The sequence below is a fragment of the Clarias gariepinus genome, chromosome 7 (genome assembly GCF_024256425.1).
Source record: "Clarias gariepinus isolate MV-2021 ecotype Netherlands chromosome 7, CGAR_prim_01v2, whole genome shotgun sequence".
NCBI lineage: Eukaryota > Metazoa > Chordata > Actinopteri > Siluriformes > Clariidae > Clarias > Clarias gariepinus.
The window spans coordinates 16296675-16324635 of record NC_071106.1 but is presented as its reverse complement, the minus strand read 5'-3'; the positions used below and the strand labels follow the sequence as shown (position 1 = coordinate 16324635).

Sequence of the window (27961 nt, the reverse complement as noted above, 5' to 3'; positions counted from 1 at the left end):
TACACAATTTAAAAAGTTTACTTAATGACACAGACATGGTACAATTACTGTCATGCTCAGTAGAGCATGAAATTTGTGATTTGTGAAAATTATGTGATTATGTCCAGTTGATATGTCTTGTTATTAAAAGGAAGGAAAACATTCTGACGGTGCATTTTGTATTTGCAAAGTAGGTCATGGGAATGTTTTAACTTTGGTGCGATGCATGCACACAGCATACAGTGTCCAGTCTCCAAGGTTTTACTTTCCCGGTTCCCAAAACACCTTTCAGACGAGAAACACAAGTCATTCAAAATGTCAGTATTTGAAGGGTCAAGGTTTTTTTTTTTTTTATCTGTCAATGCCACCATATGCACAGACATACAGAGGAATCGAAATATCGTTTCTCTTCTCTTTATATTATTTACAGTTATTACAGTTTGACTGATAAAAATAATTTCTTGTTAAAAAAAGAAACCATTCACTGTGGAATGCAGCTTCCACTGTATAAACAAGTTCTGTCTTTCATATCACACAGTTGTATAACTCCTAAATAGGACAGTACAGAGCAGTTTCAGTAAACACCTGCCTGTGGCTGGGCGCTAGTGCCAGTCAGCTGGTCAGTATAGGACAATGAGCATGCTGACAAATGTCCTTGATTGTTGGTGAGGATTAGGTGCACTGGTAGATAAAAATACTCTTTGGCTACTAAAAATCAGCCTAGGCACATCAATCTACATTACCGCAATTACCAGTGAACTGTTACAATGCAAACTTATGATTTAATGCCAATTAATAAAAGGGCATAGAAACTTAAAACAGAGGTATTGTCCTTATAAAAATATAAGTCTGGCAGTACGTTAAATAATTAGTACTGTACATGCATATTAATATCGCAGACTATACTGTCCCAGTAATTGTACAAAAACAAACTAGAACTGGGTCACACACTTCATTCAAAAATAAACTTCATTAACCATTTACAAGAAAATAAGCAGTGGGGTATTTTTTCTGCTAGATTATTATTGTTATTATTATTATATAAATGCAATCATGGCTATGTATTTATGACATATGAAAAATTATATTCCAAGTGTCTGCAATGTACATCATTATGGCACAGATACACTAATACAAAAGAAAATGCATGGTTTTTATACTATGCAAATATACTCATGGACAAAAACTCTGCGCTATTAAAGTTATAAAAAAAAAATTCAACGAAAACCCCCCAAAAAATCAAATTCACAATTATGGTTTTTTTTTTTTTTTACTTAAGAACACAGAAATGGTACAATTACTGTCATGCTCAGTAGAGCATGCAATTTGCCATGTGATTATGTCTAACTTAAAAGTAAGAAAAACATTCTGATGGTGCATTTTGTCTTTGGAAAGTAGGCCATAGGAAGCCTTCAACTTGGTACAATGCATGTATAAATCGTCAGGCGGTTTGAAGTTGCCTGGAATGTACAGCCTATAGAACAGATTCCAAACAACTGGTTCTGCTGCTGATCGCCCTAGGTCTGGAAGTCCAAGAGTGACAACACTAAGACAATAGCGTCATTTGAGAAATCGTTCAGAAAATGCTGACACTGCTGCTGGTATTCCAGGATTACACACGATAAGTCAGACTAATCAACAACATTTGGCTGCAGTTGGACTTGCTGGATGTGTAATGAGGACGTATCGTGGGTCAAAGTTGCCTTTATGTCATTATTAACATTGCCTGAATTTTTATTTTCCTGGTTTTGTTGGACACTTTAATTTTGAATTATTTTGTATTTATTCAACTCAAACTAATTTTGTAAGAAATGTACATATACAATGTCTGTATTGTCCATGAGTATATTTCCACACTGAGCTGAAATACAGAAAAGGAGGCTTGTGCATGGACACTATATATAAAAATCAGTAAACAAACATTTTTTACATGTTGTACAAAACATTTAAATATTATACATACAGTATTTTCAAATGCACATAATATAATCTAAATATGTACATGTTATGAACTAGATTTATAATAAAATATGTAAGCATTACAGTCTAATATCCAGGGCACGTATAGTAAAAGTTATACGAGCAAATAAGTTATATCTATAAGGCCCTAATTACTACCATTTGGATGACACCCTGCAGGCAGCTTGAGAAGAGATGTTAGATTTTCTCACTGAGAGTGTATACTTTTGTTACTCTGAACATGGCCTGTTACTGTTGCTTCTGAATCTTGCATCCCCTGCTTGATTCAGGTTCTTCACTTTGTCGCTTTAGTGTGGCTGTTCCTCTGCCTAAAAAAAAACCCCGAACAAACACTCCAGTCAACTGACACTGAAAAAGGCACACAATGTTCTTTTGCGTGGGTGTGACTGTGTCCTGACCTTGTTTTAATAACAGATGAAATTTCATCGGCATGCACACAGTACAGCCCAGCCCTTAACTATAATCTGCTTTTGCCATGTTCTGTGTGTATACAGGACAGTGTTTGGCTTACCTCGCTGTGTTTGTGCTGTGTCTTGGCTGCAAGGTTTTACTTCTCCGGTTCCCAAAACACCTTTCACAGAGGAAAATCAGTCATTTAAAATAAGTGAGCATTTTAGGGTTCAAAGTTCCAGGTTATGTATTTGTCAATGCCACCATACTGTATGTGAGTACAAATGAATTGAAATATTGTTTCTCTTTTGTCTCAACATGTGTTTACATGTTAACATTTTTTTTGATAGCTAGACTGATACAAATCATTTCCTTGTTAAAAAAAGAAACCATTCACTGTGGAATGCAGTTTTCACTGTATAAACAAGTCCTGTCTTTTATACAGCTGTATAACTCCTAAATAGAACAGTTTCAATACACACTTGCCTGTGGCTGGGCACTAGTGCCAGTTAGTTGATCAGTATAGGACAATGAGCAGGCTAACAAATGTTCTTGATTGTTGGTGGGGATTAGGTGCACTGGTAGATAGAAATAAAACCTTCTTGTAACCTAAATGTAACCTAAATCTGCCATGATGTACATCAGTGGCATGTCTGGTTCATTTGCATTGTATGCCTTTTTTCTATAAAAAAAGATTTCTGACTGGAATGTATCCAGGTCCAGAAACTAGGCTTAAGCTTAAATTACTGCATCCACCCATTTTATGACAATTGACAGTTTACCTCCCAGAATAATCAGACACTTCTTAACTGTAGCTCTTTCTTGACTGGTTACAGTGCTAAGCAGTAAACGCATAGTAAATTTACCTGCAGTATGGATCGCTTGTGTGCTGTCTACAGAGTTCAGACTTGCTCCTGCACCTTCACTGTTACCCATGTTGGAGGGCACAGAGGCCAGAAGCCCTGAAATACATCAAGATAAGTTATAAAAAGTTTATATGCACAAGCATAAACATGTCCATATTTGCACACACCGTACAGTATATTTCAATTTGCACAGTATATTTCTATTTTGTACATCATATTTCTATTTTTATTTTTAGTTCTATTTTTTCCTAGCACATTTCTATTTTATTTTTAGTTCTATTTTTCCTAGTTTAATTTAATTTTTTAATTTAATTTCTATCGTATTTCTTTTATTCATATTTATTTATTATTTGTAAAAATTTAATTCTCTTTTAGGGTCAATGGCAGTCGTATAATGCATTTCACTACATTTCGTACTGTGTATGTTTGTGTATGTGACAAATAAAATTTTAATTTGAATTTGAATTTGATTTTCGTCCAAGCTAGTTCTTCTATAATTACACAATAATGAGGGTTGGTGAAAGCTAAAATGCACTTCCTCACAGGCACATGAAGCCAGATAGCACATCTTTTTAAACTGCTGCTTAATAATACTGGAGTGGACTAGTGTTGACTGAATATAATGACTTAAGTGACTAGTGATGTTTTGATCTTTGAGGCAGAGGAAAACCCTCGTACACAAACAGCAGCTTCTTTATTCCCGTTTTTTTTAACACAACCTTCTATAGTGGTCAGTGAATTTACAACCGTTTTATTTAGTCTTTGGTTAATTTTCCCCAGCTGTTCACAATCAAATACCAAGATGACCACTGTCTGACAGATCCTTTACATCATTTACCTCAAATACTTACCAAGGCCTCTGTAGCACGACAGCTGCTGGTAGATCTGCTTCATGCGCTCAATGTTTATTCTGCTAGCCTCTGCATGGTTCACCATGGGCTTGGGATAGTGTGTCCCAATGATGCATTTAGCAAGCTTCTGTACACTTTCTGGTGCATTCCAGGGGTCATAAATGTATTTGGCAGGAAAACCCCTCAATATAGGCAAATACCGTCTGGGGAGAAAAAAAATCTGCATATTATAGCTTTCTTTAGAACGTTCAGTACTGCTAATTACTTCTACTTGTAGGTCACCTGGTACAAAATAATGATGACCACTTGAATTTAAATAAGCAAACAGTTAAGAGTCTGTAAAATAGCATACAGAACGGACTGTGCATTGGGAAAAGGTCATGTGCCCAAAAAATTAGGTCAGCTGACCACCTGAACATACTAAATGACTAGGTTTTTCCATCAATGTATTTTTTTCCCCTGATGGCATGGGTATATCCCACGATGACAATGCTAGCATTTACTGGTCTCAAAATGTAAAAGAGTAAAACAATAATCGGTCATCAAAGATTCCAGAACATAACTTCATTAAGAATCTTTGGAATGTGCTGGAGAAGGCTTTACTCAGTGGTTCAACTCTTCCATTATCGATACAAGACTTTGGAGAGAAAATAATGCTATTCTGGACTGAAATAAATGTTGTGACATTGCATAAGCTTATCGAAGTTACGCCATTGCTGTAATCAAAGCAAAAGAAACCCCATGACATATTAGCATATAACTCTTTTTTTTTTTGGCCAGACAGTGCATATCAATGAGAGAAATACTACCGTATATAGTCTCCATTGGGATCAGTTCGGCGACCAAAACCCACTGGGCAGTAGCAGTGGAAGAACTGCTGAAAAAATGAGCTGCAGGAGAGCCACATCCAGCTGCCTGCATTAACGCTCCAATCTGCATCCAGCAACAACTCTTCAAACACCTGGACCACACACACACACACACAGTCATAACTGAGGACAAACACATAGTGATGAAGTCAAATAACAATCTTTAGCAGTTATATTGACCATGAAACAAATATTTTGGTCCTATTCTTTAATACCAATGGTTTAGCCTGGGTTTAGCTTAACCATAGTTAAACCATTGGGGCTTATTGACTTATTTATTATTTATATAATAATATATAAAATTAAAAAAGGAACCATGGAATCAAATCAAATTAATTAATAAATGCATATACTGTCTACAAAACCGAAATAAAAATTGATTTTTGTCTACTTCCTATACAGTGCTGGTCATAATTATTGGCACCCCTGGTTATGATGTGTTCTTAGGCTTTTAATAAATTCATTTTCATCTTGACACCCCGCACAGTGAAGAGGAAGGTAAGAGACATAAATGTCTGGAGTTTGAAGGGATGAGACTAAGCTAGAGCTTTTTGGCAACAAACACTGTCTGGGTCTGGCGTAAAACAAAAGATTAATATGTGGAAAAGCACCCCATGCCCACTGTGAAGTATGGTTGAGGATCTGTGATGAACACTTCTCTTCCAAACTTAATGTGGGATTTTTTTTTTCACTGAATAATTGTACTTCAAAAAAAGGTTGGTTTATTCTCTCTTTTTGCATTGAGATATATTATTTAAATAAAAAAATTATTTATTAAAGCCTAAGAACACATCTTAACCAGGGGTGCCAATAATTATGACCAGCACTGTATTCTCATATAGTTGTTTTAAGTTGATTTTCAGGATTATAGCCAACAGCTCTCTTTTCCCACCTTGACACCTTCCTCCCAGCTGATCCACAGGTCTCCTCTGGTGAGGAAGCATGCAACTGCATGCCGCGCCAGGTGATGAATCCAGCCCTCCTGCCTTAACTGAGTCATGACTGCATCAATCCAGGGAAAACCTGTCTTGCCCTCTGCCCACTTTGCTAATGCCTCTGGGTTACGGTCCCATGGGATCTGCACACAGATTGGGTTGCCCTCCATCTTGTCAAAGCGTGGCTGGTTTTTGGCGGCTGTGTAGAAGAACTCTCTCCATAGCAGCTGGCCATAGAGTGAAAGTGGAGGGACACTATCTTTCTTTACCTAATATCGACGGAAATTTTTTTTATAATTATTTCAAGGAACTGAAACAAAATGACTGTCACAATAAAATAACATAACTATGGAATTTGTGTGTGTCTTATGTGAGTAAATAGATATACTATTTACTGCCTGTCAAATAAAATCCAGCTTGTAGCTTTATGCTCACCTTTCTGTACAAGTCTGTGAGTTTAAAATAGAAGAGTCTACAGGAAAGGCAGCCGAAACGTAGATAAGGGCTCAGACCTGTAGGGCTGGCCAGTAATGAATTTGCATTCATTCTGGGACGCTCAAAGTTAGCCACCCATGCCTGCATAATAATACAAATCGAAATTCTAGAAGGAAATACAGTATGCACATGACATTTAAATGCAAGGGTAATATTATTGGATTTCGCTTATTCAGAGATATTATCAGTCTATTATCAGATATCTACAGTGCTACTGTTATGAGTATGCAAACAGCTTATTGTTTTGAAAGAGAAGGGTAGAACCTTAAATCTCATGGAAATAGAAGAGAAACTAATACAATTATAATCACTGTCCAACAACCTTAGCTTGCAAAAAGCCTATCCTTATCGCCAGAACAGCATATTACTACTTGCTCCTTTATAAAATCTTTACCGGTGCTCTCGCATCAACACACTACAATGCATAGAGCACAGAATGCACACGCACATAATCCATTTCACTGCATTAGCACCATCGGAATTTTCAATTGAGACATTATTCTCTGAACCATTGATGCATATCATCCGAATTAAATGTAAATCAAATCCAAGACAGTTGTTGTACCAAGTCTCACTGAGAAAAGATTCTGCCTACCTTTCTCTCCAAGTGTCTCTCTAGACGAGTGAGAGCCTCTGTCTCTCCTCCTGGCCACACAGCAGATGGTAGACCTTCTGTCTCAAAGCCTAAAGCAAAACGACATAGGTTAGGAACATAGCAGGTGTATATACATATACACAAATAATTTTTAAAAAGTAAATAAATAAATCATACCAAGCTCTTCCAGCGAGGGCACACCAAACCTTTCGTCATGGTCATCACCAATAGGCATGATACACTTGCTTAATATTTCAGCAGTAATGGTCTCTGATGGTTTTTCCACAACATCCATTCTACTGATTATTGACTGAAAGCGCTTGTAAGTGAGAGGTGACTGCCCACCATTCATCTCGATGATCCTAATAAGAGAGAGAGCAAGATACAGAGAGAGAGAGAGAAAAAGCCAGTGGGGAAAGGTTGTAGGGAAAGAGGGTGATGCAGTAAAAATTATAACCCTACAAATGTTTTTTAAAAAAAAGAGTAAAATTACTGTTTTTTTAATGTTTTTTTTAAGTTCATTGTAACTTCTACTGTATACATACTTGAGTTAATTAACTATGTTTTTCCCAAACTTTATTTTACCCTTGTTTATTCAAGATGGATCTCACAATATCAACAAAATTAAACACTGCTCTATATACTTATTGGCACCCCTGGTTAAGATGTGTTCTTAGGCTTCTAATGAATTATTTTTTTATTTAAACAAAATAGAACCACAACGCAAAAGGAGAGAAAAAATCCAACCTTTTATTGAAGTATAATTATTCAGTGGAAAAAAAATTCCACATTAAGAATATTTTTTTTGTATGAAATAATGGTGGCTACAATTATTGGCATCCCTGATGTTAATACTTCGTCAAACTCCAAAAAAGCACTTAATTAATCTCCTTCAATAACATTCCACAAGGTTGGAGAATACAGATTACAGAAGGATCTGTGACCATTCTTCTTTGCAGAATCTTTCTAGATCATGCAGAGTCCTGAGTCCTCTCTCATGCACTCTCTGCTTCAGCTCACCCCACAGGTTTTCAATTGGGTTGAGCATGATTTTATGTTTGCAGAACCGTTTTTGTGTAGATTTCACCACACATTTTGGGTCATTATCTTGCCCATAAAGACCCAATGACAACCCAACTTCAGCTTCCTGCCAGGGGCCTTCGAGTTTTGATTTAAACTGTCCTGTTATTTTAGAGAGTTCATGATGTCATGCACCCTAACAAGGTTGCCAGGGCCTTTGGAAGAGAAGCGTTCCCACAGCATCACAGATCCTCCACCCTACTTCACAGTGGGCATGGGGTGCTTTTCCGCACACTCATCTTTTGCTGTAAGCCAGACCCAGACAGTGTTTGTTGCCAAAAAGGTCTAGCTTAGTCTCATCTGACCACAGCACACAGTCCCAGCTGTAGTCCCAGCAAACTCCAGACATTTATGTCTGTGATTGTAAGTGGCAAAAGGTTTTTCACCTGCATGCCTCCCAAACAGCTTTTTGGCATGTAGATCGTGTCTGATGGTTGTTATGGAGACTTTGTGACCCCAAGATGCCTCTTTTTGATGCAGTTCTCTAACAGCAAGCTTTGGGGATTTTTTAACTTCCCTTACCTTCCTCCTCACTGTGCGGGGTGTCAAGATGAACATGGGTCCTCGTCCAGCCTTGTTTGTCACTGTTCCAGTTGTTTTAAACTACTTAATGATTCCTCTGACTGTAGATATGGGCGAGTTTAGGCGAGTGGCTATTTTCTTGTAGCCACTGCCTGACTTATGAAGGTTAGCACACATCTGCCTTACTTGAATGGGGTGTTCTGTTGTCTTTACCATGTTGAATAGTGGATAAGAGAAATGGGCCTCTGTGTCACATCAAACAGGGAGTCGTGAATTATTAATTAAAAGCTTCTAGATACTCTGATAAACTTTATAAACTACAGTAAAAATGACAAAAATGCTCCAGTTACATTTATTTTATCGGAATTGTTAGGGGTGCCAATAATTGTGTCCGGATTATTTAAAAAAAGAAAAATACTTTTTTTTTAGTCATGTATTTTTTTTTATCACTTGAGTTAAAGGTTAGATTTTTCTACAATTTTTGAGATTATGCTTCTGCAATAAAAAAGGAATTTATTAAAAGCCTAAGAACACATTATAACCAGGGGTGCCAATAATTATGACCAGCACTGTATGCAGAGATTTCTTTACACCTGCACAACCTATATAAACTTACACAATAAGGTCTTTAAAGTAGCTTTTGATACCATTTGGGTGCTGAAGGATTTTACTCCTTAAAGAAAGTGTCCAGTGTCCAGCAACAACAATACCTACAACCTACACCGTTCTGCCCTGTGCTTGAGTTATACTGTCTCTCTTGCTTGGAATAAAAGTGCCTGCCAAATAACACATATAAATGCAAGATGACAAGCCATATGGAAATATGCACATATAAACACTCACTTTTCTGGATCATAGAGTGTGTGGGAGATTCTAACAGTGACTTCCACCCTTGCCTCATTGGCCAGCTTCTTGACGGCTGCATCCCGCTCCTTCCCAAATGGTTCAGAGTCACACTCGTATGACAGATGTGTGATCTTCCAATCCTGCAGTAAAGAGCAAAGACTGCTTGTTTTTATTCCAGAAGAAGAACATTGATCAGCTTTCTTACACTGATTAACTCTTTATAAGATCATCACAAACTCCAAACTATTTAAATAGAGAATTTACACTCTGTGGCAAAAGGCCACAGTTCTTTTTGCTACAGAATTGTTGCACATTATGTTTCTAAACAAATCACAGATATCTGAGAGCCTGTATATTCAAGTTTGTGAAACCACATGGAGTAACACAGACAAGTCCACATGTAAAAGCTATCGACTAGTTTACCCAAAACCTTAACTATTTCTAAGCAAAAGCTTTTCTGTATGAATTTATATGCTTTAAGCTGTAACTGTGTTACATTTTATTCTTTGTTTAATTTAAAATACTAAGCAGCTTGTTGTTTTGTGCTTGGCCCACTCTTGGGGAATATATTTAGAAAAAGAATATTAATGCGAGTAATGACCAATTTTTTCAGAAGTTTAATTACCTTAAAAAGTCTGGGAAAGACATCAGTGGGCTGGCCTCTAATTACATACAGGCGAGAGTTGAGTTTGCGAAGGCTGGCATCCAGGTCCTCCAGACACTGCAATAAAAACCTGAAATAAAGCAATGAAACCACAACAGTAGTCATGCTTATTGAATGTTCGTGGGTACTACTGTATATATATTATGCCTTAAAATAGTTTCTGAACAGGCAGATGACTTGCAAAATGCTTTTATGCTCATTATAATGAAAGTCATGTGGGTTTGACAATGCTCCTATCCCACAAACGATGAGTGCTTCCTAAGAATGTATGGAAAATACCAGCCGGGGAGCAAAAATAAAAGCATTTAATGTCAGAAAACAAAAACGGATTTAATATTCACAGCTTTATGTGCTCCAAACTATATAGTGAGTTGATTTTTCCCCAAATCATTAGACAAATTTCAACAAATGAGCTTAAACCTTACATTCAGCAGCAGAGACCTATACAAAGGTCTCCTGGTCAGTTGATCATCACTATCATTTTAATAAAACACTACATGACCTTCACTATTACACAAGGTCTAGGACGGGTTTGTGCTGCTGGTGCATATTCATCCTCATAAGAGCTAAATCCTGTCTGAGCTGCATTTGTATTTCGTTTAGCCTGTCAGGGGCATCACAGTGAGACTGGGTCAGCCGGAAAAAATCCAGTCTGACGACAGACTTCCCAAAGACATCTGGTCCACTCAAACCCCACTTAGCTAGGATAGTTTTTTTAATTTTAATTTAACGTAGCATGGTAGGAAAGGAGCATTTAAGAATGTAATAAGAGTATAATAAGAGCTTTTCAGTAATTTAGATGTTATGTGTTTATAATGCGCAAAAAACATATGTTTTCCGTATTTTATACCTAAAAAAAACACACACACATCTTAAAATAGGTCATTGTTTAAGGAGACAGAAAGAAAGAGAGACAGTGAGAGAGAGAGAGAGAGAGAGAGAGAGAGAGAGAGAGAGAGAGAAATGGGAATCTGGGACAGATCTTATCCACTTGCATATGGAGGTGTACTAATCAAGACTTGAAATGATCAGTTATTATTTTGCATTATTTAACAGTGAATACGAACATAAAGGTAAACAGCACTGTTTAATACATCAAACTCAAATATTCTTATAGATAATAAGTCCTGTAATAGGTAGGAATAGCTGACAGGAACACAGAGGTATTGTAGCTTGAAAGAACAGCACATACAATCCATATGCATTTTTGTGTTTCTACAGCAGCACAACTGGTGTGTGTGTGTGTGTGTGTGTGTGTGTGTGTGTGTGTGTGTGTGTGTGTGTGTGTATATGTGTGTGAGCACGCGCATATGTAACAGCAGTGGTGACGACGGCAAGATGAGGAAAAGTAGGTCAGAGCTGACTGCGGAATGTGGTAACTGCTACTGCTGACACATTGACCCAGTTCCATCTGTCCTGTGCCAGGGCAGAAGACGTGGGTCCGCTCCATGTTATGTCATCACCAGACTGTGGGAGTAAAGCCTCCTAGTAAGATCTCTCACTACCATACATAGACACTATTCTTTAACACACATGTACCAGACCAGCTTTATCCTACGTTTGGCCCTGTATTACAGACTGTATTGTACAGATTGCCTTGAGAAATTTTTAGTACTGTATGCATGTGATTTATAAAACGTCAAACTGTAGCTGAATAAAAGAAGACAAGCTGTGACTTGAAGGATCTTGGTGTCCAGCCAAAGTTGTGATTAAATTACTGAAAGTACATCAGCAGTAACCTTGAACAACTGTAGTTTTACTCAGTGACATTATTTGCGTGCTGTGTATGTAAGCAAGGATCAAAATGAAATTGAAGTATTAGAAAAGTTCCTTTACATAAACAGAACATCACAGTCTTATTAGGACATTTTCAGAATCTTGATGTGTAATGCTGCACAATTAATCACATCAAAATCAAAATTGCCAACTCCCAGGGTCAGAGGAGCACTGCACTTCAGAATAGAGAGGGCCTTAACAGGTACCTGTTGGGCCTTAATGTTGGCAAAAGTATCAAGTAAAAAGCATGCTCTAAATAAGGAAACAATTTCTACATCCAATTAGCCATAACATGAACACCCCATAACATTATACATTATCAATTATATATAAGTAAATTGATGACAGGATCATGGGCAACCAAGCCTCACCCGTTCCCATCAGAATCAAAGGCCAGGTTGCCTGGTCCAATCCCACAGAAAAGCCAATGGAGCACAACTCACCAAATAAAAAAGGCACCAGAGCACCACACCATGCCATTCATGAGGCCCAGCAGGCAAAGAGCCCAAGGCTGCTGACTTGGCCTCCTGGGTCCACCAATCTGATGGGTAACCCATGGGACCCTTATCAGTGCTGTGCAAAAGTCTTCGGAACCCTGGGTTTTTAAATATAAGCTTTACTATTAAAAAATATATAATTTTTTTTTACTCGTTTTACTTTAGGGCTTCTTTATTGAGTTAGTACAAAAACTCACTGATTTCGAAACATCTGAATTCCAATACAAAAGTAAACGTTCCCTAAAAATGCTTGTATAGGTTTAGCATGAAAAAAGAAGTTCATCTTTTATTTGTTGCATATGCATTACTGCACAGTAGAATTATTTAATGCTCACATATTCCAGCTTTTTTCTGTTAGTAGGCTGGGGTCAGAGCACAGGGTAAGCCATTATACAGCACCCCTGGAGCAAACAGGCCTTGCTCAAGGGCCAAGCAAGAGCAATCTGGTGGAGCTGGGGCTTAAACCAGAGACCTTCTGATCAGTAACTCCAGAGCCTTAACACGCTGAGCCACCAGCACCCAGTCAGAAGACGATCTGCAGGATGCTCATTAAAATTCTTATACAACTTCACACTTTTTACCTGAGACTAAAGCGGCCTTTAAAGTGTGTCTAAAGCCAGATACTGACTTTGTTTCATTACTTCTTTATTGTTTCATAGGCTTTATATTAATTTTTTGTTATCATTTAAAGACATACTTGCTCCAAGCATTTATTTGCATGTGCCCAAGACGTTTATATTTGCATATGCCCACAGTACTGTGTATATAATACATGAACGTAGATGTATTATTTATCCTAGACCTAAGGCACAAGGTATGTGTCCATTTCTGACAGAATAGTCAGACCCATGTCTTACCTCCATCTATTGATTCCCACGTTGGATGAACCTGCAAACCAGGGGTCAAGAATATAGATACATCGCAAAGTGTCCGCCCCTGAGACACAGTCCCGGAGTGAGGGGTTATCATGCAGCCTCAAGCCCTTCCTGAACCAGTGCACCGCGTTAATCACCATTACTCCACTCTCCCGGTCCTGCACACAGGAACTTTGCAGAAGTCTACTTCGCAGGTCACAGGTTAGACTAAGGATTTGGCAGCAGACAGGAGGTACGCCTTGTCCCGAGGTCGATGCGAATTTAACCTTGCTCGAGGAAGACGCTTTCCATGCTCTCGCTGCTGAAGGTGCTCAGGTGAATTATACTGGACGACTATCTAAACGCTGGTTACTATAGTGAAATAAACATATCATTCATTCGACTGTTTATTTATTTGTTTATTTATTATTATTCTGTAAAACTCACAAATCAGTAACAAGCTGTACAAAAAACAGGCGACAAAACTCCAAAAAAAAAAAAAAAAAAACAGTCACCAGATTTTTATTATTATTGTTATTTTGCCTTAATATAGTAGCCGAGCCAACATTTAGTCTGTTCGCTAGTTTTAGCTTATCGACTTAACCCGAAATGTCAACACAACACAGAAACGGAAATAAAGCGCAAACAAACACGCAAAGAAAGAAACGGTCGTAATTCGCCTTGTAACTCGCGAGCGCAGTATTTAAGTGTACTAGTGGCCGCGCGCGTGAGCGCCCGTTTTATCGCGGCTGAAAGGCTCAGGCGCGGGCGACTCCACCCACACGCTCGCGCAAGCACGGCGTGACGTTCTCCCGTTGGTCCAAGCGACACGGACACGTAACTGGATGTCACGTTTTTACGGTGTGGGGAGCCCTTGCGTCAAAAATAAATGAACTGACGACAATATTTAATTACCTCATCAACCCCAAAATGATGATGTCAATCATAAGCCATAATAAATAAACATAACTAAGGTATTACAAGTCCAGCAATCTGTTTACAGCGATTAAATGACCGCAGACAGACAGACCTGTTTGTCGGAGTTTCGCGCTGATTGGATAGAAGCCCAGTACCCGGATTAGCACATGAACTATGATGTTTTCCCGCCGGGCTCCTGAGAGGTGTTTCAGAAAGCAGGGGTAGTTATTATTTTAAAGTACGTCAAGGTAGTTTATCGTCTCGCTCTTAGCTGTGATGTTAAGATGCTCGGTGACAGGTTTAATTAAACTTCACCAAGGTTAAAGACCCTTGATTTGACAAAAAGGTCGTGCCCTTTAATAAAAGGTTCTGTAGATACTGGCGCTTGCATTGTTCACAGCCTTATTTAGTAATAAATCCTAATAAACTTTTACTTCAATTATATATTTCATAATACTTAATTAATAATACATAATTTAAATAGGTTTAAAAAATATTTAATTGTCTTATATCTACATAATAACAACAACAATAATAATAATAATTTTGGCAGTTTGGTTTGTCCATGTGCTATCTGGCACTTTAGGCAAGGAGATATATTAATTGTTCCTGTGGCAGTTACTTAAGGGGTCGGCAGGCAATTTTGGAATGACAGTTACCCTAACCTGCATGTGATTGGACTGTGGGAGGAAACCGGAGTACCCGTAGGAAACCCCCCAAGCATGGGAAGAACGTTCAAAATCGGACCCTCGAAGTCTTTTCCTCAATCCTCAAATAAACTGCAAATATGTCACTATTTATTTTAGTCCAGAATTGAGGTCTAATAAAATAAATCAAAACTCATGAAAATTCTTCAGTTAGTGAGTCATTATATACAATGAAAATCACACCATTTTTCAGAATTTTTACTGTAAAAAATGTATATATAATAAATTTTTATTGCATTTTTTTCAAGATTTAAAATTGAATGCACACCCAGCATTGGTTCAGAACAGCTAATCAAATAAACAATACACTAAACATTAAAGTGCAATACAAGACAGCAAGGCAAGGCAAGAAGTGTGAATTAATAGGCTATTTAACAGTTAGCAAAGGTTATTTTATTTTTTTAACCACACTTAACTGTGCTTAAAACATGACCTTGCTAGTCTTATTTTTTTTTATAGATTGAATAGCTTCAGAAAGGGCTTATGCAACATATTAATAGTCAGCTAGGAAAGGTTAAACATGAGGTTCGAAAGGTCTACAGTAAATTATCTTCTCTTAGGCAGTTCACAAAGCAATGTAGGAAATGTATTTTTACCTTAAATCTGTAATGAAAATGCAATAAGATATATATCCCAAAGAGAAATTGCAATGTTACAGCTGCCAGTTCACAAATTATACAACCACATATGAGGAACAAGGTTTAAGTTAAGGTCTAGATTAAGTGCTTAGTTGAAGTTAAAATAAAAACAAAAAAACTGTGATAGACTGTTTACAATAGTGCAGTCTGTTGGGCATCTGAAAACTATAAGGTCCATTAAAAGGGAAAATTTTACATGATGATTGTATATGCAGTTGGTAAATGTAAGTAACATTTATAAGTATATATGGTGCACCAGCAAGTTGTAATATTAATAAAAAAAAGTAAATAATAATTTTGGATGTGGGTTACTTAAAGATATTATGAAAAAAAAACAGGTAAATATTACACACAAATGAATATTATTGATACACCATGACAGCTGTTGGTTTGAATCTGGCCTCTGGCTTTTGTGTTTGGACTTTGCGTGTTCTTTATATTCTTTATGGGTTTCCTTTTAAATACGCTGGTTCTTCCCACAATCCAAAAGTTGGTGTTTGATTTGTTTCCACGTGGTCTAGTATCAAATGTGTATCACATAATCAATGCTGAAAACGTTAAATGGCTCCTATTTGATTTGAGTGTTAATTGTATTACATTGTATTTTACACTCTTCCTTAATTTAGATCCCACGGCTAAAACGCAATTCCGTTATAACCTGAAGGTCAGGTCAATGAACACTAGATGGCAGGATACTATCAGAAAACTTAATCCAATATGGCCCGTGTACAACGACTACACGAAAAGTGCGCAGAAAACCAATGAACAAATAAAATCTAGATTGCAATCATTTAATTTAATATTCTATCAGAAATCACTGCATATATTTATATCTACGGACAGGTGACTAAATACACTGACGATGCTTTCATCACTAGGGCAAACGCTTATTAAATGATGCTAAACGGATCGATTTCTTTTTATTAGTTTCTAATCCGAGAAACCAAACCATATTCTCTCCTGAAAATATTACTGAAACCATGAATAGCATACTTAACCAGAGCTTTTATGCAAATAGAAAGCATTATGTAATTGCTAAACAGTATAATGCTTTTTCCAATCTTCAGTTCTATCTGCAGACCTAAATGACCTTGACAGGCAGTGTAAATGCTTTTCAGATCACAAGAAAGACTCCATTCAGGATATGTGATACATTATGCATTCCATTAAATATTAATTAAGAAGAGTCTTATTGCCTTAGCCAGGTGTTCATCTCAACCCTATCAGTTTTCTCTGGACATATGTTACATTTAAACAGAATTATAAGCAGGTTATTGATCAATAATGTACATTTGGTGGCTCTATTTAAATAGAAATATAGACAAAATCTATATATTTTTTATCACTCTTCTACAGGATTCTTGTCTGCTTAGGCTTTCAAGGACAAAACGGCCATTTAGGACAAAGTGATGATTTTTATCTAAATTTAAAATCCTGATATTAAGAGAAAAGTACAGGATTTATTTTTTAAACATGCACGTAAATGGAAGTAATGAAACACGATCGATTATTATTTGATTTTAAATGCTTCGTAAATTATTGTATTGTCAATGTGTTGTGTCTGAAACCGCACAATGAAGGCAAATAAATGGACTACAGTGCATTAGGCTATATAATATTGCATATGAAGGCATAATTGTGCGGTACTAAGGGGTGTGTGCGGTACTCATGTAACAGACTACTTGTTTACACTGGTTCAGCTTCCACACGAGTGTTTTGGATGTATGCTTCATCTCTCTGATGGCCCCTCCTCCCTTGCACAGCTACTTCTGCGGTGCGGTGAGCGAGCCATACACACCACTGCAGGCGACTTTCCACATCACCTCAACCCGTTTGCGCTCTTTATTTCACTTTCCCTACTGGTACAGCCTTGTTGTTCATATCGGATCCAGTGCCTTGTGTTTCGCCTGAACTTTATTTCTGTTTGGCGCCGAGCTCACGGGACACTATGCGGCGCAGCCATGGCGAAGAGGGCTAAATCGGTCACGAGGACCCTGGAGGATTTGACACTCGACTCGGGTTACGGCGGAGCGGCGGACTCGTTCAGGTCGTCTAGCTCGTCGCTGTGCTGCTGTCCCGAGGCGCACGCACCGTACGCGCATGGAGCGAACTGCTGCCGCCTGACCGACCGCATGCGCAGTCGCCGCGGCAGCTCGGACACGGTGAACGCCGCGCCGGTCGACGACGGCGAGACGCTGGAGTGCCCGGGCCACTGCGCCAGGCTTCCCGAGCTCGACGAGGTGCCGTGGAGCCTCGCGGATGTACAAGTGGTGCTCGGCAAGCTGGGCGACCCGCGATGCGCCGCCACCTCAAGCGCCGAGCTGCTCGCCAGGCTCTCCGCGCTGCTCGGTCGCGCGCTCGTGCGCATAGCCATGGAGGCGCGGCGGCTGAGCCTGCGCTACGCGCGCTGCACCCGGTACGAGGTGCAAAGCGCCGCCAAGATCGTGCTGTCGTGGACCGTGGCGGCGAACTGCGCCGCCGCCGCGCTCGGCGCGCTCTCCACGTACACCATGAGCACTGAGGACAGATACAGCCGCGGCAAGTCGGAACGCTGCGGACTCGTTTTCAACGTCGGGAGATTCTTCCGGTGGATGGTGGACAGCAGCGTGGCATCAAGGATCCACGAGCACGCCGCCATCTACCTGGCCGCCTGCATGGAGAGCCTCTTCCGCGAGGTGGTGAGTCGCGTCCTGAACAGCGCGCTCTTGACGGAGGGCAACGGAGTTCCAGCCACCATCACCGTGGAGGCGTTTGAGCAAGCTGTCAACAACGACTCGGAGCTGTACGGTCTCCTTCAGCCTCATCAGCACCTCGTATGTGGCAAAAACGCCAGTGGTAAGTCAGGGGGAAAAAAAGTTCTGGACCAGAGCAACAGGTTTACTGCTCCATAGTAAAGTATGTGTAGGCAGTACTTTTCATTTAACACTCTAAATCCGAAATAACGTAGACTACAAAACAATATTTTGAGGTTTATATTGAAGTTAAATAACCATTAATAATGAAAAAAAATACAGTAAAATATTAAGGGGCATTACAACAGGGTGCACTGGCAAGACAATCACAAGATGCCTAAAATGTTTCGATCTTCAATGACAACATGTTTTAGGTGCAGCACCTCTAACAAATCATTTCCCATTGGAATTAGAGTTTTTAAGGAATCATTCATCATGTTTCAAGACCTTTTACAAGGAGGTCCCAAGATGCACTTTAGGGCAACTTAAGCAACCCTAGAAGATCTTCCATGACCTTTTGTTTTTAGTGCAGCACAAGAGAGCAAAATGCACACAACTGATTAAAAAGTGCACATGTTCATTAAAATAGTAGTTAGCTACATCAAATGACATACATTCTGTATGAAACATACAGGATTTAATAAGTAGAAAGCTTTTTTTTTTTTTTCAAAAGTGCACAACTTGTCACTTCTGTTTTTTGATGGACCTTGCATGGAACCCTGCTATTATGTTTATCCAGTTAAATGATCTCCTGGGCCACTTGCCCAGTCACTGACATCATCTGTGTTAGTGTGTGTGTGTGTTACTGTAGTCTGGGCTAAATGTAATTTGGGCTTAAATCCAGGGACTCAAAGTCTCCAAATACATTATAAGACAAGCTTTTATATTTAATTGAAGTTTTTACTTGTTTGTGTGTGCTCTGGATCTGTCACAAATGTTTGAAACAGTGTTCATGGCACCAGGAATGTTTTATGGCTCTGCATTTAAATGCATTGACCACACACGATTGTTTGAGCAGCTTTTCTTCTGTATTAAATGTAGCAGTTCATCTCTGTTTGGATTGGACTAAAAAACATAATTTTGAGTATTCATGACACAAAATGTATACAATAAAAGGGCTTTATAAGCAGAAATGACAAGAGGATATACCAGAAGAATTCATTCTTTTAGACTGTGATTGGTTTGGCATGACAAGGAAATGCCAGTGACCACTCTGTGGCTGACAGTTCTGTGTTAAAAAACATATAGTTAGCCTGTGTGGAGAGTGACATAATCAAGTGAGGCATCCTCTAGCCAAATTAGAATTCTATGGTTAACATTCCTGCGGTGCTTAAGCCACATTCTGTTAACAGTCACATGTGATACAGGGATGGCAAATGATATATTAAAAGAATTCTTGATCAATCCTCAGGATAGGGTGATTATTGCCAATAAGTAATAATTGCTCCATTCATGCAGGTTTCCATTTAGTCAGTCATGTGACATGATAAACCTAAAACAATAAGACTGTACCCAGTGTAGCATCTTGGCTAACCAAAGTGTAGCCCGATTTGGCCTTCTGTTGATGCTAACCAGTTCAAGGTTCTATTTGTTCTGACATGCTTTTCTGTGCACCACATTTGTAAAGGGTGATTATTTCTGTCACCATATCCTTCCTGTCAGCTCAAATGAGTCTGTCAATTCTTTTTTTTTTTCTCTCTCATCAACAAAGCATTTCTACCCTCAGGACTGCTGCTCACTGAAAATGGTTTGCTATTTATCTTTTTTTTTTTTTTCAAAAGGCAAACTCCAGAAAAATCCCACAAGACCAGCAGTTTTGCGATGCATAAGCTTGCCTGCCTGGCACAGACAACAATGCTATGATTTAAATTCACTGAAATCACATTTTGCTTTACTCTGCTCCTTGATGTAAATATTAACAGAAGCTCTTGACTTGAAGCTGCATGATTAGATGCATTACACAGCAGCCACACAATTGACAGAATGGATAACTGCTTGAATGTACACGTGAACAGGTGTTCCTAGTAAAATGGCCGGTGAGTGTATACTCTGTGCACATATACATTTTACCGTTTTCATGCACGTAATTAGTTGTGATATGCAAGTGTTACATACCTCCCTAAAGGATATGTTAGTGTTTAAAATGTGGTCCATAAAGGAACGTGGGCCTTCTCCACCTCGCTGCAGTACATGTGGGGGCTGAGGTGCAGCTGCAGACGTAGGCAGCTTAGTGTCACATGTCTGTTGTTTAGCTGTGTTTGCTCTGTGCCAGGCACTGAAGGGTGTGTATGTGCGTGTTGTATTAGCCAGTGTTAAAATGTGCTGGCATGATTAAGCAAACAGTTATCACTGTAAGATATTCCATAGCAATTTGCAGACAAAGCTTGTAATTTTACAGAGTACATTTGAGCACAACAAACTTCAGGATCATGGATTTTCAATGGACTGATCTTAATAATATTAATTTATGGACTTCTACACATAGACTAAAAGTATATAGGCGTCAAAAAGGTAATATAGATTAATTATTTTTTTCTGCTTCAGTAACCACTTTATCCTGGACAGCGTCACAGAAGAAAAGAAACCTATTCCAGGAACAGTGTAAGGAAGGAAAACATCTTGAAGGGGACACCGGTTTGTCACAGGCCAACTGCACACACACCTTTCTAATCCACCTGTTGGCATGTTTTAGCAAGGTGGTAGGAAGCCAGTGACCCCAGAGAAAACCCACAAAGGCGAACAGTATCCTTAGCTCAGGATCAAACCAGAGACACTGGGACTGTGAGGCAGCAACACTACCTGCTGTAATACTGTGCTACTGCTTAACAAATCCTGTGAAGATTAAATATTGTTAAAGGCACATAGTGATACTAATAGACATTGATGCACTGCCTGGATTCGTTTTATACACAAGCATTTAAATACATACTGTATGTTTCATTTGTGGAAAGAGGTCTCATTTTATCTTGATGGTATCCAATAGTTAGCTACCTACTGTATACATCTTCAGTGTGGTGAAATCTCACTAACCTGGTGCTACCACTAAAAGCATGTCAGCCAGCATTTTTTCAGACACTTTAACAAACTGTGACATTGATAAAATTCATTCACCCGTGCACAGACGTAGGCTCTGAGGTCTGAATCGCACTTTTGAAAAATGAAAAAATAAAAAGACTAAGTGCAAGAAGGGCTTTATGTATTTTTTAGATTACTCACTTATACAAGGGGCATTCGGGTCAAACCAGGACTATTGATTGTGCAGAATAACAGAACACAGTTAAGAGAATAAAACTAACCTTATTTCTCTACATAATCCCCTTCTACACTAATACACTTATCCCAGCGTTTCACTAGTGCTTGGATACCATTCAGGTAGAAAGTTCTCTCAGTACGCCAGAGCCATGATCTGACAGCCTACTTCATTTTAAAAAGCTGGCCGCCCAGGAACTCCTTTAATGGCTCAAACATGTGAAAATGGCTAGGAGCGAGGTCAGGACTGTACAGGGATGTGTCAGTGACTCCCAGCCGAGTTCCTGTAAGGTGCAAGTGGTGTCCGGGAATGATTGTGTGTACAGTTCCCACACACAGATGTGTCTCTAATGCATCTGTTAATTTTAAATCATTAGGTGTTCCAATCACTGAATGTTTACAGGAACGACTGCATTGGGACATACGGCCTTCTTTAAAACATTTGCACTATTCAAGTGTTTTACTGCGGCTAAAAGTCTCATCACTGTACTTGGCTGAAGTCTTTAGTGAATGTTGGTTTAACGCCTTAATTTACTACAGATTTCATCACAAGTCCCAGTTTGACTCGAACACCTCTCAAATTTGGGGAACAGTTAAGCTGCAGGATTTTTTTTTTTTCCTCTTTTTTTAAAGAGTTAGTATTTCAGTTTTTAATGATTTGTCTCCTAGTTTCGAGTGATGAAGGAATACTGAGTGCAAAAAAATAGGGAGTTCTTTCATTGGGGTTAATTGTTGGTGGCTTTCTAAAGTGATTTAGCATTTTTTTTTTTTTTTTTTGGAAAGAGAACCTTCTATTCTTGGGTTCTACTGTACATATGAACTTTATGGGTTTCTTTAGAAGGTTAAGCCAGAGAAGGCTTGATGCTGTGGGATGTTTTTCTAAGACTGTAGCCAAACCTTAATTTTTGGGTAGTTATTTTAAAATGATAAAACACAAATAGTGGCAAACGCTTTATCATCACTTATACTAGGGATTTGTAGTTTTATGGAAACATTTACGAAGAACTCTTGCATGCTCTTTTGGTTTAGCTAATATTTTTTATTAGATTTAGTTAAAAAGGATATAAGAGAAGACATTTTTTTTCTTAAACCCAGAAGCTGAATAAATTAGGAGACAGTGAGAAACGATAGACAGTGTTTGGATCATGCATTCATAGCTTCTCCCTCCTTAAGCTGAATCCTGTCAGACTTGACTGGCTGCCAGAAGGAAGTGTTGTGTGACAAATAAAATGTGAAGCCTGAGTAGTCAAAATGGTGGTATAGTTTTCTGTGGACTGGGAATGTTCCAGTATTACCCTATTGTGGTAGAAGGAGGAGGAAGTTCAAATCCCAGCAGCCCTAAACTGACACTACTGATCTTTTGAGGAAAGCTTATAACTCACTTTATTTATTATAATTCTTGCCTTTTTTTGTTGCATGGTTCCCAGAAACATGAAGAAGAGTGGCATGTGATCTGTACAGTAGATTTCCTCCTGCTGGCTTATAGTGGCATTTAGGATACTGTGTCAGAGTCCAGTAACAGAAGGTTCTCAGTATGAAGTGGCAGGTCTGGACAGGGTGTAATAGATTATTACTCTACTGTGAAAAGCAGTGAGACATTTATTACATACTGTCTCACTCACACATTCAAAGTACACAGACTCACATAGGCAGTCCTTTACATACTTTTCAACACACATGTATACAACATAAATGTTACATGTAAAAATAAGCAGACTTATTTATATTACATGAGCGTTTGATTTCGCCTCTTTCAAGTCAGTTTCTATGTAACTAACAAGCTTGTCACAAAGAACGTCTTGTGTTTAGGCAAAACCTGGGGCAAAATTACCAGCCATATTTAATGACAAGAATTCACAACACTAGTCACATAAATTACAACACTGCCGACAGACTTTAAGCCAAAAGGAGTGCATGTCCTCACAAAAATCTTCTCAAGAGTTATCTTAGGTCATCAGAGATAATGGATCAAATGAGCATAAGATTACTGGGAAAATGCAATGGCTATGCCACAATGATATGATAGCTGGGAATTATGCCAAGAAATCACAAATATATATAAAAAAGCATAGTTTGTATCAAGTCTGGGAATGCTATTGGTTTCCTTGTCACAATTGGTGATGCCGATGTTTACCACAGTGTAATTGCATAATTTGGCAACAGGATTTTTTTTTTAAAGAGGGATATAGTTATTTACAAGTACTGTACATCACTTGAAATGAACACTTGTTGTGTTCAAAAAAAGATTTTAAATTTAAAATTGAGTTAAATACAACAATAAAAAGGAAAACGTAACCAAAAAAAGAACACCATTGCCACAGGACATGAAGAGGTATAGTAGTTACACGTTTCCACTGAGCTAGACTGCGAAGGCGCTCAGTAAAAAACACTCTTTGTACAACAGTTTTGTGATTTTAATATTGCAGTTCTGACGAATATTTAACACCACAATTTAATCGCAACATTTTGTCTTTTAAACTAAACACTACTTGTCGTAACAAGTCGTAAATACCGGGTTTACATTCAGACGTGGATGGAATGTGGGGGCAGGGCTGCGTGGAGATGCACAGAGAGAGGGAGTGGGCGGAGCTTTCTGGACATGCAGAGTGAGAGTGTGGGCGGGGCTGTGTGGTGAGTTTGAGACTGGAGAGTTGCAAAATTTGGCAAGAGTTCACAGAAAAAAATGGGTCATGTAAATAACATCAAATTATGTTGATATCATTATCCTATAATACATTGTTTTACAGGTACTTTATTCTTTCATGAGTTATTGCATAAGTTTCTGACCACTTATAAAGCAGTTATTAGCAGTTTACATACTAATGACACGTGAGGAGCGGATAGAAATTGTGTGTTGATGTCTGGTGAACGCACTAACTGGGTCATTGCAGCAGATTTCAATGCCAGACACCCTACAAGACCACACATTTCCATGCTACAGTCAGCAAACTGCTAATAACTGCTTTATAAGTGGTCAGAAACTTGTAAATAACTTTGAAAGAATAAAGTTACGTTCAAATCAAGCACACCATTGTTTTTCGTGTGAAATTCCCAATAAGTTTGATGTGTCACATGACCCTCTTCCTATTGAAAAAAAAAAAAGTTGGATCCAAAATGGCAGACTTCAAAATGGCCACCATGGTCACCACCCATCTTGGAAAGTTTTCCTCCTCACATATACTAATGTACACAATATGTACAAAAGTATTTGGCCAAACCTGATCATTGTTGAATTCAGGTGGTTCAGACAGGTCCCTTATCCCGAGGGAAGGGCAGTCTTTATGCTTCAGCATACCAAGACATCTTGGACATTGCAGTGCTTCCAACATTGTGGCGACAGTTTGGGGAACGCCATATTTATTCCAACATGAAGTAAGGACTATAAGGACATGGTTTGATGAGTTTGTTGTGGAGGAACTTGACTGGCCCTCCCCTGACCTCAACCACATAGAGCATGTTTGGGATAAACTGGAATAGAGATGGCGAGCCAGGCCTTCTCGTCCAACATCAGTGCCTGACCTCATAAATACTCTACAGAATGAATGGGCAAGCATGAATTCTTACAGAAACACTCCAAAATCTTGTGGACAACGTTCTAAGAAGAGTGAAAGCGGTTATAGCTGCTTATATACAGTAGATATAGATGGTTATACCAAGACTTACCAAGACAAAAGAGGGACCAACTTTATATTGAAGTATATCTACTTGTGTACAATGTCATTGCAGGTTTGGCCAAATACTTTTGTCTATATACAGTAGTGTATATCTTGTTAAAATATATATCAGTGTACCTTAAAAACGATATACTGCCCAGCCCTAGTAGTAAGTGCACTTTCTTTTAGCAAACTTGTCATTATGATTGCTGGTAAATCTATTTGAGACAAAAGGTCGACATCAAGGAATTTCTATTTATCTTTAATTAAGACACACGACTATTGTAGGTCTAAATCTGAAAAAAAAAAAGATCAAGGTCCAGATTTTGGAGATAAAGCTAAAGGCATTGCACTACACCCCTCCACCCCCCCCCCCCCCATTGTAGATCCCTAAAGCAAAGTAGCGTTATCCGATGTATAGATGTATAGTTGTGAAATTTTCAGGCTGTTAAGTTAAGATAAACTGCCATTATCAAATATCAATTTAAAGACGTATTATTTCCCTAGTAAGGGTTGGATGAGTTCCAAACACTCCAGGATTTACAGCACCTACAGAGGAATAAACGCCCAGGCAAGCAGACAGGAAGCAGTGGACTGTGGCCTAATTATACCTATCTGTGCTTTATGTACATACAGCATGGGATTATGTTTCTAATGGTGAATATAATATCATCTCTCTGTAAGAAATTGCAATCCGTGTCCTTGAGGAAGAATAAGAAGGAGAAAACGAAACATAATTATTTTTCCTTCGTGTTTTGGTCGATATCCCTTCTTTATACAGGTGCTACACAGCTGTGGCTAGTTAAGAACACAGATGTTAATCTGTGCGTATGATCAACAGTGTGCAGGGTGTGCGTATTTGTTTTCTGTTTTTCGCCACTATGGACGTTCTGTAATCATCACAGTCGTCGCGGACACACTGGCTCTTTCAGTGCTAAAGTTACAGTTTAAACGTAAATATACTGTAGGCTGCATTTCACCCTCCAAGGCACAACGTCAGTATATCATACGCTGTCATGTGTGATTTGAGCAATAATAGCGGTGTTATGTTCACGATCAATCGCTCAAACGTGCAAACAACGTGAACATGCCAAGCACCACAGCAGCACATAGAAAAGGTCAGGGCACCTTGTGGGTTGATTTCCACAACATTTTACATGACTGTCACATGGGATACATTACCTGAAGGTGTGTGCCTGGTATTCCTTTGGTTTTTATTACATTTTGATTGAAAACACGTGCTCGTTCCTGTGTAGATCTTATTTCATGGAAGGAGTTAGGCCGCATGCCGACAATGAACAGGCCATTTCTTAAAAGTTGGCTCTCTTTCCAGGTGGATTAATAGCTTTTCTCTCACACAGGCAACATTATTTGGCAATATTTGCATTAGAGTAAAAATGTTTAAAAGAAGTTTGGGTTTTTTTTCTATTTTTTTAATATCCTCCCCCTCCCTCCCTCTCTCTCTCTTTCTCTCTCTCTCTCTCTCTCTCTCTCTGTGTGCCTGTGTTTGTAGAAGTTTAGTTAGTCAAAATGCTTTGTGACTGAATAATTAGAATATTCACATTGTGTCCCATGGTGACGACGGTGGAACCGTTCCTGGCTGGGTGTCCGTAATTAAGCTGATGGATAGCTGTGTATGAGAGGTATGCAGGCAGTGAATTCATTAAGGCCTAACATGCTAATGAGCTTCCGTATTCGAGGCTCAGCTGAGGAGAACACACATGGATCTTGATTCGGGGTTCACCAGGTTCTTTAACGCATGCAGAGGAAACTACAAGCTTAAGGTTGCCCAAATATGGGTGCACTCATCTCTTGTTATTGTGCCATTTTCTTAAGTATACTAAAAAGACTGCGAGGCAGGAAAAAATGAAATATGACTAATACTGACTAATAGTGATCCAGGCATTTCTTTGTAGTCGTTACAAAAGAAAGGATGCTTTCAGTTCTTTCTTGCGCCTATGAGATTTATTTATTTATATATATATTTTTTTAAATTTCCATTTCTCGTGCAACTCTAATGCTGTTAGTGGTTTTTGCACAACACAAGTGGTTCCAGAGACTTACTTCAAAAACGTCTTATGTAATTCCTGTGGTTCAGGTGCTTAATAGGAGAATTAAGCAGTGACTTACAGGCAGATGGCTGGGAATCATATTACAAGCATTAATCATGTGCATTTTTCGGGCATCTAAAAGCTCATTTGTCTTTAAACACCTTCTGACTTTCACATTTGTTTCTCACTTCCAATATTTCTTTTGATAAATGGTGTAAGCAAAAAACAATTACAAACAAATAGTCCCTGAACCCTGAGCATAACAGAGGTGAAGGGGAGTTGCGTGCCCAGACAAGTTTACTGCTGAACAGCTATTGGCAGTTTTAGTGTTCACTGGAATGAAACATCAACACCTCCAACAACAACAACAACGACACCACACTGACAGTACATGTACAGTGTGTGTGACCTCATAAATGCTTTACAGAATGAATGGGCACGCATGAATTCTTACAAAAACATTCCAAAATCTTGCGGACAGCCTTCCAAGATTTTGGAGAGTGGAGGCTGTTATAGTTGTTATATACAGTCGATATAGATGGTTATACCAACACTGCAAAACTCCATATTAAAGTATATCTACTTGGGTACAATGTCATCGCAGGATTGGCCAAATACTTTTGTCTATATAGTGTATATCTTGTTAAAATATATATCAGTCTACCTTAAAAACGATATCCTGCCCAGTCCTAGTAGTACAGTAGGTGCACTTTCTTCAAGCAAACATGAATCTATTTGAGACAAAAGGTCAACATCAAGGAATTTCTATCTATCTTTCAATTTAAACACACGAGTATTGAAGGTCTAAATCCGA

General features: G+C 38.6%; 2 protein-coding genes across 3 annotated transcripts in view; one reads left to right on the top strand and one right to left on the bottom strand.

Annotated features, from left to right (window-relative positions):
* Positions 1 to 288: 288 nt before the first annotated feature.
* Positions 289 to 17181, bottom strand: cry1b (cryptochrome circadian regulator 1b). Of its 2 annotated transcripts, XM_053501061.1 has the most exons (13): positions 17145 to 17181; positions 13203 to 13571; positions 10034 to 10142; positions 9406 to 9548; positions 7138 to 7322; positions 6961 to 7049; positions 6306 to 6446; positions 5828 to 6139; positions 4876 to 5027; positions 4067 to 4269; positions 3216 to 3311; positions 2471 to 2530; positions 289 to 2267 (listed from the first exon to the last, which is right to left on the bottom strand). In XM_053501061.1, the coding sequence occupies exons 2-13, from the start codon at positions 13358 to 13360 to the stop codon at positions 2188 to 2190; spliced, it is 1728 nt and encodes a 575-aa protein (XP_053357036.1). In that variant the 5' UTR covers positions 13361 to 13571; positions 17145 to 17181; the 3' UTR covers positions 289 to 2187. The 2 variants fall into 2 exon arrangements, with proteins under 2 accessions (XP_053357036.1, XP_053357037.1); XM_053501062.1 differs by lacking the exon at positions 17145 to 17181 and having other exon boundaries at positions 10034 to 10129; positions 13203 to 13272.
* A 5-nt stretch (positions 17182 to 17186) lies between these two features.
* Positions 17187 to 27961, top strand: part of btbd11b (BTB (POZ) domain containing 11b) — a 72125-nt gene continuing 61350 nt past the window's right edge. The window contains exon 1 of the mRNA XM_053501060.1: positions 17187 to 18297. Coding sequence (XP_053357035.1) covers positions 17187 to 18297 — 1111 coding nt within the window. The remainder of the gene's footprint in view (positions 18298 to 27961) is intronic.